The 15,465-nt window shown below is 38.9% G+C and overlaps 1 protein-coding gene across 2 annotated transcripts; it reads left to right on the top strand.

The window, feature by feature from the left end:
- Nucleotides 1–289: 289 nt before the first annotated feature.
- Nucleotides 290–15,103, top strand: LALBA (lactalbumin alpha). Of its 2 annotated transcripts, none has more exons than XM_027844444.1 (5): nucleotides 290–355; nucleotides 12,439–12,634; nucleotides 13,579–13,737; nucleotides 14,184–14,262; nucleotides 14,812–15,103. In XM_027844444.1, the coding sequence occupies exons 2-5, from the start codon at nucleotides 12,475–12,477 to the stop codon at nucleotides 14,861–14,863; spliced, it is 450 nt and encodes a 149-aa protein (XP_027700245.1). In that variant the 5' UTR covers nucleotides 290–355; nucleotides 12,439–12,474; the 3' UTR covers nucleotides 14,864–15,103. The 2 variants fall into 2 exon arrangements, with proteins under 2 accessions (XP_027700245.1, XP_027700244.1); XM_027844443.1 differs by lacking the exon at nucleotides 290–355 and adding an exon at nucleotides 10,583–10,675.
- The last annotated feature ends 362 nt before the right edge of the window (nucleotides 15,104–15,465 follow it).

The following is a 15,465-nucleotide window of genomic DNA, read 5'->3' as shown; positions in this document are numbered from 1 at the left end:
ATGGAAAACATTAAAGACTAACCTATAAAGCACATTAACGTCAAACTGTTTACTCATTATATATATGAAAATGTTATCAGTAGTCTTAAAGTTGTCATTATTACTAAAATAGCTTTAAGAAAGGTTGGGGTTGAGTTGTGTATGATGCAGTGATTATAAAATAACAAATTTGGGTAGGAAATGGTGAAAGGGAGCAATTATATTATAAAAATGGGGCGTGAAAGGAAGAACTAATACAGAGGAAACAGGTGGGGGTGGAGGGCTGGTAATGTTGGAACCTTACTGTCATCTGGGTTGAAGAGGAAACAACGTGTACATCTGGAAGGGTGTAGAAGTCTTCCGAACATGTAGAGAGGTGAGAAAACTGGGGAACAGGGTTGGGGAGGGACTTTTAGAGGAGTGTGTAGATTGGGATTGGGAGGGTTGGATGAAGGGAGAACTCTTAGAGGGGAAGGTAAGATGAGGAGTAGGAGGGAGGGGGGAAGGTAACAGGGATAGGGTAAAAAGAGAGGCTAAGAAAGCAAATAGTGAGTAAAAGAAATAAAATGGAGGAACATTCACAAATAGTAATTATAACTTTGAATATGAATGGGATGTTTATAGCAACTCTTTTCATGGTGGCAAAAAACTGGAAAGTGCAGGGATCCCCATCAATTGGGGAATGGCTGAAAAAGTGGGGCATGGTTTGATGGAATACTACTAATAAGAAATGATGAGCTCAATGATCTTAGAAAGACATGGAAAGACTTGCATAAAATGGTGAAGAGTGAAGTGAGCAGAACCAAGAGAACATTGTATACAATAATAACAATATTGTTTTAAGAAAGATTTTGATCAACTAAGTAATTTTGACTACTATAAACACACAAATTCAAAATATAGGACATATGAAGAAGACACTATCTGCACCCAGAAAAAGAACTGATAAATAGAAGTATGTATAGGATAATTTTACATATATATCTATATCTATTTGTGTCTAATAGTAGCCATTTCTAGGGCAGGTCAGGGGCAGGAGAGGGAAGAAAAAAAGGAAAAAAAGAAATTCACATGGTAACTTTGTTATATATTTAAAAGAAATAGCAAGTTGTATGTACTAGATTTGTAGCTTCATGTGCAACCATCTTTTTTATTACACTATGCTATGGAAATGTTTGTTTTATTTCATAAATAACAAAATAAAATAAATAAAAAAAGAATGGAATGAGGGCAGAGGCAAGAGTAGGGAGTTAGCTGTTAGGGAATGCAGCAGCAGTAGCAGGGGAATTGCTGAGTAGATTCCAGAACACAAGCCTATGGTTTCCATTGTGCAGTCCTGTTGTAGTACGGGGAGTGGTGGAAGAGTGAGTGCTGAGTGAGGGTCTTATGGGATGAAGGGTTAATCTTCTCTGTAGTTAGTTCTTCAAGTTGTGACCTTGTTGAAGTTCTTGGTGTCTTAGAGACTGAAGAGAATTGCATTTGCTTGAGCTCTTGAGAATAATTCTTAGTTTGGAGAAGTGGGAGATGTGGTAAGGATTGGAGAAAATGTCTAGTCCTCCATGTGACCAATAGAAATGATAATGAGGTATGTCAATTTCCTCTCATGACTAAGTTTTACTTCTCAACCCTTTTCTGTCCCAATACTGGGGTTTGATATGATATGACATAGTGAGCTAGGTCAAATTGACTGGTTGATGTTTTCTGTGGCTTGTGGCTTTGCTTCATCCAGGGATCACAGAGGATTGCACCTTAAAGCTCTTATATAAGAGAATTCACCTTATCTTGCCTAGAAACAGGCCTCCACATCACTTCCTAGCTATCTTCATATCACACCCCCTTGTTTGCAACCACTCTTTCAGTTCCTTTTTATGTGTTGTCTTCCATTATTAGAAGGTAAACTCTTTGAGGGCAGAAGCTGTGATGTGCTTGCTTTTGTTTGGATCCTTAGTGCTTAGCACACTAAGTGTTCTCTCTCTCTCTCTCTCTGTCTCTCTCTCTCTGTCTCTCTCTCCAACTGGCTATCTATAGCTACCAACAAACAACTGTTTGGAGTTGTGTGGCATTCATTTCTGCATCTCTCTTGGAAGTCTCCCCGACCATCATAAACATCCAGATTCTGGTTTTCAAAAACTCCACTAACTATTCCCTGGAGTATCTGAGACGCCCTGATAATTTTACATCTATATCTATATCTATTTCTATTTGTGTCTAATAGAGGATGAACATATATATAATGGATAGTTATTCCAGTGATATTCCAGAGAAGATTGTACACTACCATTTCAGCTTGAAGGAGCTTTGAAGTTCATTTAGCTAACCACCTCGCCTCTACAGAAGACAAAACCTCAGCTATTTTATTATTAAAGCTCCCTGGAGATTAAGATTTCATAGTCCTCATTACAGTATCTCTACTTAGTGTTTCCTGGTAAGGTTCCTTCTTCTAGCCCTTTGCCCACTATTCATTCTCCTGTGAGTCATCTCCAAGACTTTGTATCCTCCTCTCAATGTTTTCTATTGTTCCAGTTATAGAACTTCCTCCCCTTTTCCAAAATGCCTCTCCAGAGATGCATTTCACAAGCATTTCCAGGGATCCTGAGTTCATCTGCCTTACACTCCTTGGTTACTTCTCTGCAATTCCTGCAGCTTTGGCCCACCTCCACTCCAATCCTTGGGCAGAGGTACCAAGGTAGCTGCAAGACGGCCTGACCAGTGTGGTCATGTAGGGAGCTCCTCCTGCTCTGGAATGTCTGCCCAACACATGATTTATTCCTAGGAATGAATCTGTAAGTCCTGATCAATTGTGCTTTTTTAAGGTACAATGAGGATTCAGAAGGAACTCTTACTCAATTAAAAATTGCTTAGTACCAGAATTAACACTCTTCTATACTCCCTTCCCACCCAGAGGTATAGCAGAAAAAATGGTGAGTTTGGAGATAGAAGAGCTGTTTTAAAATCTGAGTTCTACTAAGTTAATAATAATTTTACTTAACTGAAACTCAATTTCCTTATGTATAAAATAGAAATTTCCTTAACTATAGAGTATGGTTTATATGTTTGTTTATATGGTTGTTGTAGAGATCAAATATTTATTGCTGACATTTATATAATGTTTTAAAATTTGGAAAGCTCTTTATATCCATTATCTCATTTGAGCCATACAAAACCCTATGTGGTAATTAATAATAATAGTATAGAGAGCTAGGTGGTGCAGAAGATAGAATACTGGGCCTGGAGTAAGGAAGACTTATCTTCCTGAGTTCAAATCCAACTTCAGACACTTCTTAGCTGTGTGACTCTGGGCAGGTCACTTAACCCTGTTTGCCTCAGTTTTCTCATCTGTAAAATGAGCTGGAGAAGGAAATGGCAGACTATTCCAGTATCTCTGCCAAGAAAACTCCAAATGGGATCATAAAGAGTCGGACACAACTGAAAATTACTGAACACAATAATAATAGTGGACATTTATAAACACTTAAAGGTTTTCAAAGTTTTTTACATTTATGATCTCATTTAAGTTTCATAATAACCCTGTAGTATTATTTCCTTCATTTTACAGAGGAGGAAACTGAGGCTTAGAGAGGTCAAATAACTTGCCTGGGGTCACACAGCTATTAAGTATCAGAAGCAGGGTTTAAATGGAGATCTTTTTGAATTAGGCTCAATACTCTATCCACAACTTCATGCTACCTCTAAAGTGAGCTAACATGTGTAATATAGATAGATAGACTTTCTAACATAGAATGTGGTAGGTCAAATATTTAGATATTTGATTTGTTATCTGGCCCACCCAGTTTCCAAGAAAGATTGCGATTTTTGCCTTTGTTATAAACAGAAGGGCCATGGCTGAATGCTCACTCTCCTATCTCTAAGAGGAATATTGGGGTAGAGTTAGATCTAGGTACCACACTTCAAATATTTATAATCTAGGCATGTGATGCCCTAATTGTACTAGGTCTAGTCCACCACTCTTCATATTTTCTATAATAGCCAGGAAGACTTTAGAAAATATTTTCCTAAAATCTAGGTGTAGGGCATTGATCAGGGGAGTTCTTTGGTCAATTTAATGAAGTTATGAGGAAGTGGGCCTCTATTTTGGGACTTGGATGGCTTCTTCCTTTGAAAGGCCTATGCAAGTTCATTGAATATTTCTGTTGAGAGGTTTGGGAGACATCCAATGGGAAGGTCCATTAAAATCTCATTGAAAGACTTCTTCAAAATGGCAGAGTTGTAGCAGAGCAACCCATGTCTCTCACAGAATGATGAAAAAAAGAACACCAGACTACTAATAATCAAGAAAACCAAAGAGAAACTACAATAAGTACATTTTCTAGTTGAAGTCTGCATAAACTGATAGCCAGAAGTCTGTGGGCACTAGGAAAAGGGTCCAGCCAGAAAAGTCTGGGCCAGTAGCTCATCAGTGAAGTATTCCAGTGTAGGGACCAAGGGAGAGCCAGGGAAACCTAGAAATGGCACATGGATACCAAAGGGCCGGGAGACAGGATCATGGACACAAAGAGCCTGAAGCTGTGTTGTTCTGAACTCATAGTGGAGGTTGGTGGTTGTGGGCTCAAACTTGGAGGGTAACAATTAAGTGTGCTCTGAATCAGACCACACCAGCATAGCCTGTTGGCCTGAGTCACTCCTGAGGTCCTTTATAGAATATGTTGCTTTGTACCTGGAGGAAGTAGTTGTAGGACCCCAGAGAAAACATCAGCACCAAACAAAACCCTGCTATTCCCTCAAAAAGCACATACAGCAGAGCCCTGACACAAAGTCCCAATTCATGATAAACCTGGAAAAAAGAAGTAAACAAAACAAAACACCAAATGATAAAGAAATTATGGTCAGAGATGCTCAAGAAACAAACCCAGACTCCCAATGCAGTGGAAATAATATCATAACCCTTCCCAATTCAAGTTAGACTAGTTTTTCCTTAAAAGTTATTGAAACCATCCTCTAGACTTGATTAACTTAGGAGACTAAAGGCTCAGACATTACTTTCTGATCATTTGAATATGAAATAGCCATGGACATCGAGGAAGAGGTGGGGGGGATCAGGCTACACATAAACCTCATTTTCATCTGAATCAGAAAAAAGAAATTGACAGAGAGAAACTGAATCAGAAAAAAAATATTGACAGAGTTAGCTTTAAAAATACATTTAATTTAATAGGGAAGTAACAGGAATAGGGAGAGGAGGAATAAGGGATTAAAAAGGGAGGAAAGATTCAGGGAGGGATTAATCATAAGCAGAAGAAACCCCAACTCCAGAAGGCAGATCAGGAGAATTAAAAGAAGGAAGGAAAGAGAGAAAGAAAGGAACAGAAGGGTAAAGTATAAGGACTGATAACTGAAGACTGGGTGAGAGGAATAGCAGAAAGGCAGTGGGGAATAGCAGAAAGGCAATTTGTTTCCTCTCCACAACCTTTCTGCTATTCCTCTCACCCAGTCTTCAGTCAGAAATTCTTTTTTTTCTCTTTTCTTTCTTTCTTTCTTTTTTTTTGGTGAGGCAATTGGGGCTAAGTGACTTGCCCAGGGTCACACAGCTAGTAAGTGTCAAGTGTCTGGTCTGAGACCAGACTTGAACTCAGGTACTCCTGACTCTAGGGCTGGTGCTCTATCCACTGAGCCACCTAGCTGCCCCCTCAGTCATAGACTCCTATACTCACTAGTGTTGAGCAGCTAGGTAGTGCAGTAGATAGAATGCTGAGCCTAGAGTCAGGAAGACCTGAGTTTAAATTTGACTTCAGACACTTCCTAGCTGTGTGATCCTGGGCAAGTCACTTAATCCTGTTTGCTTCAGTTTCCTCATCTGGAAAATGAACTCAGGAAGAAAATGGCAAACCGCTCTAGTATCTTTGCCAAGAAAATTCCAAATGGGCTCAGAAATGACTGATCAACAACATGTTGAGCAAATACCTTCCCTTTTACTACTTTCTTTGTGAAGGGGGGGGGGATCAGGGGCAAAGAAGAGAAAAAGTAAAAGAAAAAAGATAGAGAGAAATATAAAATTAACAATCATAACTGTCAATGTGAAAGGGATAAAATCATCTATAAAATAGAAAGAGGCAACAGAATGGATTAGAAAGTAGAATCCAACAATATATTATTTACAAGAAATACATAAGGGATGAAAACCTCACTATCTGACAGAAATTGCTGGGAAAACTGGAAAGCAATTTGGCAGAAACTAGGTGTATTACACTGTATACTAAGATAAGATGAAAATGGGTACGTGATTTAGACATAAAGGGCAATATCATAAGCAAATTAAGGGAGCAGGGAAAACTTTACCTATAAGATATATGGATAAGGGAGGAATTCATAACCAAACAAGAGATAAAGAGGATCCCGGGAAGTGAAATTAATAATTAATAGCTAAATTTAAAAAGTTTTACACAAACAAAACTGATGCAGCCAAGACTAGAAGGAAAGTAGGAAATTGGAAAAAAATTTTATAGTAAGTTCCTCTGATGAAGGCTTATTTCTCAAATACATAGGAAACTGAATCAAAGTTATGCAAATAAGAGCCATGCCCAAATTGATAAATGGTCAGAGGATATGAACAGTTTTCAGAAGAAGAAATCAAAGCTATCTATATTTATATTAAAATGTTCTAAATAACTATTGACTAGAGAAATGCAAATTAAAATAACTCTGAGGTACTACCTCATACCTATCAGATAGAATATGAAAATGATGCTAGAAAAATTGGGACACTTATCCACTGTTGGTGGATTTGTGAAGTGGTCTAACCATTCTGGAGAACAATTTGGAACTATGCTCAAAGGACTATAAAACTGTGCATACCCTTTGACCCAGCAATGCCACTAAAGGAAACAGACCTAGATGCACAAAAATATTTATAGCAGCTCTTTTTGTGATGGCAAAGAATTGGAACTTGAGGGGATGTCTATCAACTGAAGAATGGCTGAACAAATTGTGGTATATGATTGTGATGGAATACTAACATGCAATAAAAATGATGAAGGGAATGCTTTCAGAAAAAAACATGGAAAGATTTATGTGAATTGATGCAATATAAGGTGAACAGAACCACAGTAACAGCAATATTGTAATGATGATCAACTATGAAGGACTTATCTACTCTAATCAATACAATGATCCAAGACAATTCCAAAGAACTCATAATGAAAAATGGTATCCACTTACAGAGAGAGAAAACTGATGAAGTCTGAGTGCAGATTGAAGCATAATTTTTTCACTTTCTCTATTTTTCTTGCTTTTCTTTTTGAAACAGGGATAACATGAAAATGTTTTGCACAATTTCACATATATAATTGATATCATATTGCTTGCCTTCTCAATGGGTAGAGGAGGGTGAGAATTTGGAACTCAAAATTTTAAAAAATGAATGTTAAAAATAAATAAATAAAATTTTATTTTAAAAAATCAGAAACATGGGCAGCTAGGTGGTGCAGTGGATAGAGTACCGGCCCTGAAGTCAGAAGGACCTGAGTTGAAATCTGGCCCCAGACCAAACACTTGACACTTACTACCTGTGTGACTCTGGGCAAGTCATTTAACCCCAACTGCCTAAGCAAAAAAAAAAAAAAAAAAAATCAGAAACATATAAGAAACAGAAAGATTTACACAGAGTTAAGAGGCCAGAATAAAATCTGTTATGTGTCAAGTGAACTCAACAAAGCATGGATAGCAATCATGATTTCAGATAAGGCAATATCAGGCTGTTGTGCAAATCAAACAAGATAATGCATTTAAATTAATTGTGGTTATAATAACAAGGATAACATTTACATAGCACTTACTATGTGCCAGGCATTATGCTAAATGCTTTACAATTATTATCTCATTTGATCCCCTCAACAACTCTGGGAAGTAGATGCCATTATTACCCCCATTTTTTTTCACAGATGAGGAAACTGAGGCAAAGGTGACTTGCCCAAGGTCACAAAGGTAGTAAGTATGTGAGGCCAAATTTAAACTTAAGTCTTCCTGATGCCAAGCCCAGAGCTCTATCCATTACACTACCTAGCTACCCCTTGTAGCAAAAAAACTCTGATATAAATACAAAAATATTATAACTATCATTCACTTTATGGAATCACAGTATTTCAGAGCTAGAAGGAAACTTGATAGTATAGGAATGTCAGGGTTTTTCTTAAAAATATATATATATATTATATATATTCTGAACTTAAACAACAACAACAACAAAGCGTTTCTATACACATAGGAGAACATAAAAGAGAAATTCATAGGAAATTGTGAACTCAATAAAATATGGCTTGTTTTAAAATATGTATACATATATACTTTATAAATTCTAAATATTATTTTCAAAATTATCTTGCTTATCTGTGCTTCCTTCTGAATTTCCTTTTGTTCTCATCTGTGAATTTTTAAAAAAATATTTCAGCGTTCCCCTTTTTTGGCATCACTATTGATGTAACAATTAATTATTCCCTAATTAAAAACCTTGAAAGAAAAGAAACAAAAAATCTTGTAGAAAATTAGTAGTCAAGCAGAATAAATTAAAATATTGTTTATGTATAAAATGACTCTTCATTTTGTGTCCATCACCTTGATGTCAAGAGGTTGGTAACATGCTTCATCACAGGTTCTTTGTAGACATAACTTGCCATTGTTTTGGTAAGAGTTAAGTCATTCAAAGTACCATGTTGTTGTCTATGTATAAATTGTTTCTTGGTTCTGCTTACTTCACTCTGTATCAGTTTATATTCCTTAGGATTCTCTGAAATAATCTTTCACCATTCCATTAATTCATCTAACAAAGCTTTTCCCCAGGGCATTGACTGTTAGGGAAGGGAGCTTCCTCTGAAGGAAGTGCCATCTTGGTGATGTCATGGTGTCTTACTTCCCATCCTCTGTTATGTATTGTCCACAGTGACACTCCTCTTCTGTTTCTTTTACCATGGCACTGCATTTGTGATATGAACATTATCATTGAACCTCAGATTTGGAAAACACCTAGTTTTCCATCTAGTTCATTTAATTCATCATCTAGTTCAACTAGTATTTGAACAAGAATCTCCTCTGCAACTCACCCAAATGATCATTTAACCTTTCCTTTAAGACTGTCTGTGCAGGGAAACGTATGATGTAGAGTCCCATTTCACTTTGGGATAACCTTAATTCTTAGAAAATTTTTTTCCTTATCACAAGCGTAAATTTGACCCCCTGCACCTTCCTTCCATTCTTCTTAGTTCTGCCCCACGGAGCTGAGTGAAAGAAGTCTGGTACCTCTTTGATGTGATCTTTCTTCAAATACTTGAGACTTCTCTTCTTTTGGCTCAACGTCTCCAGTTCTTTCAACCGATTGTCATACAACACGTCTCTTAACCATCCTCATTACCCTTCTTCCTCTGACACTCACCAGTTCATCAATGTCCTTCCTAAAATGACATTCACAAAATTTAAGACAATATTCCAGTATTATGGTCTGATCATAGCAGAGCAAAGTTTAGTTCTTACTTCTGGAAGTTCTTCTCTCCTTCCTTTCTCTCACCCCACTCTCATAATGTGGGTGAAAGATTTATGAAGGGCACCCAATTGTCTTTATCCCTACTGCAGCTCAGAACTCCTAAGCTCACCAATCTACTAACCTCAGTCTCCCCAGCAGCAGGGATTACAGGCATGCTGCCAGACCTTGAAGTTTCAGGTATGCGACCATATTCTGGGAAGTCATATATCTCTTAATGAAGTCTAAGTTTCCATTAGCTTTTTTAGGCTGCTATATGACACTTTTTGCTCGTATTGATCTTTCAGTGCATAAACATGCTTCTTTTTTTTTTTTAGCTAGGCAATGGGGTTAAGTGACTTGCCCATGGTCACACAGGTAGTGAGTGTTATGTGTCTGAGGCCAGATTTGAACTCAGGTCCTCCTGACTCCAAGGCCAGAGCTCTATCCACTGCACCACCTAGCTGCCCCATAAACATGCTTTTGACATACACAATACACATGCCAATCTACTAAAACCTCCAGATATTTTTTCATGTAAACTATAGTCTAGTCATGACTCCCATGCTCATAAAATTGAGTTTTTTGACCCAAGTAGAGAACTTTACATTTATCTATATTAAATTTAATCTTCTTGGGTTTGGTCCTTTATTCTGACCTGTCAAGAACTTTTTGGATCCTGACTCTAATCCAATATGTTAACTATCTGTTTCAATCTTTTGTAATCTGAATATTTAATAATTTAATTTAATCCAAATAATTGATAAAAAAGTGTTAAACAGAAAAGGGTCATGGAATTACACTAGAGATTTTTCTTCAAATTGACAATGTCATTAATAATGACTACCCGGGTTTTCAATCAGTTCTAAAGTCACTTTATTCATTTAGCCCACAACTCTCCCATCTTGTACAGAAATATGGTTAACATGACCAGAAATATAGATAGAGAGCTGTTGTGTAACACTGGCCCTGTATCCTCTCTATAGTAATCTAGATACACTATATCTAGAACGTTTCTTTCTTCTACCAATTTAGTAACTCTATCAAAAAAAGAAATAAAGCTAGTCTAACATGACCTGCTCCTGATGAAGCTATGTTGACTTTTAATAATCACTACTTTTCTTCCTAGAGGTACACAAATTAGAATTTCATCTTGAGACTGTTTCCAGGGAGTGACTTTGATCTGATTCTGTCTTTGGCAATGTCTGGTGATCTGATGGCATGTTGTGGGTGGTGAGTGAAATCAAGAAAGATCATAGCTGTGTTTTTATGGGCTTACCCATGAGACAATTGGATGTTGATGGGCCTGGATACATTTTGAAAACCATCTTCTCTAATAGTATTTCCTGTCCTTATCCCAACTCTTGAAGTTAATGTCTGATTATAAGACTAGGCATAAAACAGGAAGATGTGTGTACCCAACAAAGGTGTTTGCTGCTGTAGTGTAGGAGATCAATCCCAGATTCTAAGTAGAAGAAGGATTCCTGTGATTGGGGAGCTCCTCCAGATGCTCTTATTTTCACATGACATGTATTATTTACCCCATTTTATAGCTAGGGAAACAGGTTCAGAGAAATTAAAAAAACAAAACTTGTCCAAGGTCACAGATAATGATTGGTAAAACACAGAACTGAATTAGGTTCTAGTGTCTTCTCACTTAAAGGTTGCTTTTTAATCTATACAATACTGCCTCTCAAATCTCAGGAAACTAACTACTCAATTAATTCTATGAGTATGTGTTAATGATCATTTTTGTGCAAGGTACTGTGCTATGCATTGCAGATACAAAAACAAAAATGAAAAAGTCCCTGTTGTTATAGGGAAAAGATTGGCGAATAATAGCGAATACCTATAGAATACTTTAAGGCTTGCAAAAAAAACTTCATATATAATAGCTCTGATGCTAACTGCATGTGTGACCTTGGACAAGTCACTTAATATCCTTTGGTATCAGTTTCCTTATTTGTAAAATGAGAGAGTTGGATTAAGTGACCACTGAAGCCCCTTCTAGCTTTAGATTTATTATCCTATTGTATCATCATATTGATCCTCATAATAACCCTATTAAGCAGTGCTTTGATTATCCCCATTTTACAGATGAGGAGGCTGAGGCTAACAGGTTAAGTGATTTGGCCTGGGTCATCCAGGTAGTAATTAACTGATGTGAATTTAGAACCCGATTCCAAGTCTGGCTCTCTGTCACCACACTGCCTCCTAGTCCGAGATGTAAGAGGCAATATATCTATACATAGATAATGAAATGCAAATATATACAATATAAATCCAGAGTAGAGGATTGTATGAGGTACCACCTGACATAAACTTGGAAGGGAACTAAAGAGTCTAGGAGATTAAGGTGAGGATTTATTTCGGGTGTGGTTTTTACAAAGGCACAGAGGTGGGAGATAGGATTTGGAGTTTTGCAAAAAGCCAATAGGCCAGTCTGGCTAGACCATAGGGTGTGAGTGAAGACCTCAGGCTCTCTAGACCTTGCTCTTGTCCAGTAACTACCAATAATAGAGAGTTACATATCTATTATTCCTCTGCCTTCTTCCCTGTCCTCAGTGGAGGCTCCCTCCCTCAAAACAGGGAGGGCCCTGAATTAGGGATGGGAGGTACAAAATGAGGCTTTGTTGAGGAGAAGGAATCACTGTTGGGGCATTGCAAGAGAACTGAGAGTTCTCTTGATCAGATTATAGTATTCCCTGCTACCCTTCTACCAACAACGTCTACCTAGAGGCCTGCTTTCTTGCCTTCAGTAGCAAAGTAGGCAGGCCCTGATTCCTAGAACTAAAGCTCTGAGAATAAACAAAGATCTGAGAATGAGGCCAACAGGAAATAAGGTGCCTCAGGGTGAAGAATGGGGCTAGTGTGGGTGAGGTTGGGATGGGGAAAGTATTAGGAAAGAGAGCTGATCTGTCAGTATCCTCTTCCTGGGGGCAGTGCCTTTTTTCACAAGGTGACTTGAGCTCTTCCCCACCTCCCCCATGGTACAGGATCAGGATAAAAAGCAGGTGGCTCAGAGTGATTCCATGTTCCAGACCCCTGAAGCAGCCAAGATGATGTCTCTGCTCCCTCTGATCTTGCTTGGCATTGCGCTCCCGGCCACCCAGGCCATACAATATAGGAAATGTGAACTGTCCCAGATATTGAGAGAACATGGCATCGACAAAGATATCCCTCTGCCTGAATGTGAGTTCTCTTTACTCGTCTCTCTTCAACCCTTTTTAGTGTTATTCCTTCTCCTCCTCTCTGCTCCCTTTTTTCTTCTCTTCCTGTTATTAATTACTCCCCTCTTCCTTCTTTTCTTTCTCCTCCTCTTTTTCTCTGAACTTTTGAAGTGCAGTTGTAAAGGGACCCCAGAAGCTAACTCTCAGACAAATCTTGGATCTTTTCCAAATGATCATAAATGTTCCTATTATTTAATTCATCTTCTCCTTGCCTCTTTGTCACTCTCTTTTTAATCGCAGTTGAAATTACAGTTGAAATAATTTCAACTATAATTTTATAGTTATCCCAGCTATAGAATTCTAGTTGAAATGGGATGTCAAAAGCCATATAATCTAACTATTTAAATCATGACTCTTGTCTACAAATGAAACCATTTGCAGACCTTGCAAATTGTCACCGATATCCCCGTTAGTTAATTTCCTTCTCTCCCCCTCCTTGTCTTCTGCTGTTTGCCTTCTATGTATTCTTCCTCTCCATCTTTTCTTTCCTTCCCTTACCTTCCTCTTTTCTCTTTCTTCCTTTTCCTCCCCTACTATTCTCTCTTACAAGAGATTTCCTATTTACCTCTCCTTTTTCCTTACCTTCTCTTTTTCCTTCCCCTCTCCTCTCCTTCTCACATCATAAACTTGCAGTTGGAAGGAATATCAGAGGTCATCTATTCCAAACCTTACCTAGTTGTTTTTTTTGATCCACTTATTAATCGTTCCCCTCCCTCCTTATCTCTGCTCTCACTCTCTTCCTCCCTTTTCTCTGTCCATTCTCTCCTCTCTCTACACACCTCTTCTGATCTCTGCTGTCCTTTGGCTCCCCACTACTGAATAGCCTTAACTAGCCTAGGGGCCTCTGACTCCCATCTCTGTCCATTCTGGAGGTTTGCTTCACCTCTCTCACTTTATTTCCCTTAGTGATCTGTACCATGTTCCACATCAGTGGCTTTGACACCCAAACTGAGGTCAACAACAACAGCAACAAAGAACATGGAATATTCCAAATCAGCAACAATGGCTGGTGTGCTGAAAAGCAGGAAGATGTAGCAAAAAGTGTCTGTGGCATTCTTTGCTCTAGTGAGTAATTTCATACCTTCTTCTTGCTCTTTTAATCCCTGGTCTTTAATATCTTTCCTTTGGGCTGTTTTGGAGGTATTCTCTTTTGTGTCATTGCCTACACTGCTGGTGGGATCTTAGTCTTAGTTGTGGGCCTTGAATGGACAATCTTTACATTGGCACTGTCCCCATTTTTCCTAGCTAAGGTCTCAAGATTCAGGGGCAGGCAGAAGAGCTGGTTAGAAACTTGGGAACTGACATTTCATTTCTTGGGTGACATCAACTCCTGAGGCTGAGCCCTTTCCCTGGAAAGGTCCCTGAAAATTCTCTTTTCCCAGAGAGCACTGGATACACTCGCTGTGTAGGGACAGGAAATCAAACACAAAGTCTCAACTGGGAGGGTTCCAGTAACAGGAACTTGGGGAGGGTTCATCTTTCTGAGTTCCCATCTTCTTCTCTAATGCCAGAACTCCTTGATGATGACATTACTGATGACATTGTGTGTGCCAAGAAGATCTTGCAGCTACCTGAAAGACTTGACTACTGGTAAAACAAACCTCCATCCCCGAACTGCCTTAAATATTCCCCTCAATCTGGTCCCAGATCTCCTAGCCTTGGGATCTAAAAGGAACATAATATAACAGTCTCAGGTCTCTAGTTCTTATCTAGTCATCCCAGCTTTCACCCACCAAATCCTCTGGCATGCAGTCCCTGCCAGAAAGTTGAGAACCAGCTTCCCTTCCCATGGCTTCTTCCATTTCTATACCTATTCCCTTCACCCTTATTCTCCTTGCTCACTCTCAGACCTTGATCCTAACCCCAAACTGAGTATCAATCATCATTCATCTGTCCTCTGCAACTCCAGAATATCCTTAGGCAGTGGCTCAAAGGCTTGTCAGTGATGCCATGACCATGATTAGATACTATATGGGAAGACTGATTAGCCCCATCCCACTTCCTCCTCCCATCAATAGTGGTGAGAAGCACCCAAGTGCTAGGTCAAAATATAGCCACTCCTCCCAAGTTTCCTCTTCCCTCATTCTTGGCCTGGACCAGGGCTGCTAATCATATTGGCGTCTTCCTTTCCTTTCTTAGGAAGGCCCATAAAACATTTTGCCGTGAGAACCTGGACCAGTGGAACTGCTAGCCCGATGCTGTTCTCAATGCCCCTTCATTATTTCTTCCTCTGGAACCTTCCCCTTGGATTAAGTGACTCTAAGCTGCTTGCTCTAAGACCTGGATGCCCTGCTTCCCAGCAAGGAATGACACTATGGGCACCACGATGGGCATTGTATTCTAGAAGGAGGAGCTGCTACTTCAGTGGACTCTCACCTTGCCCAGTGTTTCCCTGAGGCCACTTTCTCCATAGCAACTAGGGATACTTCACTATCTGTCTTGAATAAAATGGTTGTCTCTGAGTGGCTGTATATGTTTGCTGGAGGAATGGATCTCAGGCAGAGGGTGAGGAACAGGGTGGGAGGATGGACACAACTCCTCTCACCAATAGAGATTTTCTATCTCTATTAAGTAAAGAGGAGTAAAAAGGCCTGCAACTGTATTAAGAAAGATGGAGATTTTAAACTTCCTGCTAGGGCTATAAGATGTAAACAACAGGCTTTATGACAACACACCAGTCAGCACTAGAGGGCACTCTAGAGTATCTGCCATGCTGTTGCTGTCTTTTTCCAACTCTTAGAGCAGCCATGTTTTCATCCCTTTCTGGCCATGTTCTTACATTAGTCTTTCAAA

Source organism: Vombatus ursinus, unplaced genomic scaffold (assembly GCF_900497805.2).
Source record: "Vombatus ursinus unplaced genomic scaffold, bare-nosed wombat genome assembly UNPS02014941.1, whole genome shotgun sequence".
NCBI classification, from domain to species: Eukaryota; Metazoa; Chordata; class Mammalia; order Diprotodontia; family Vombatidae; genus Vombatus; species Vombatus ursinus.
The sequence above is the reverse complement of the archived record's forward strand: the minus strand, read 5'-3'. Positions and strand labels throughout refer to the sequence as shown.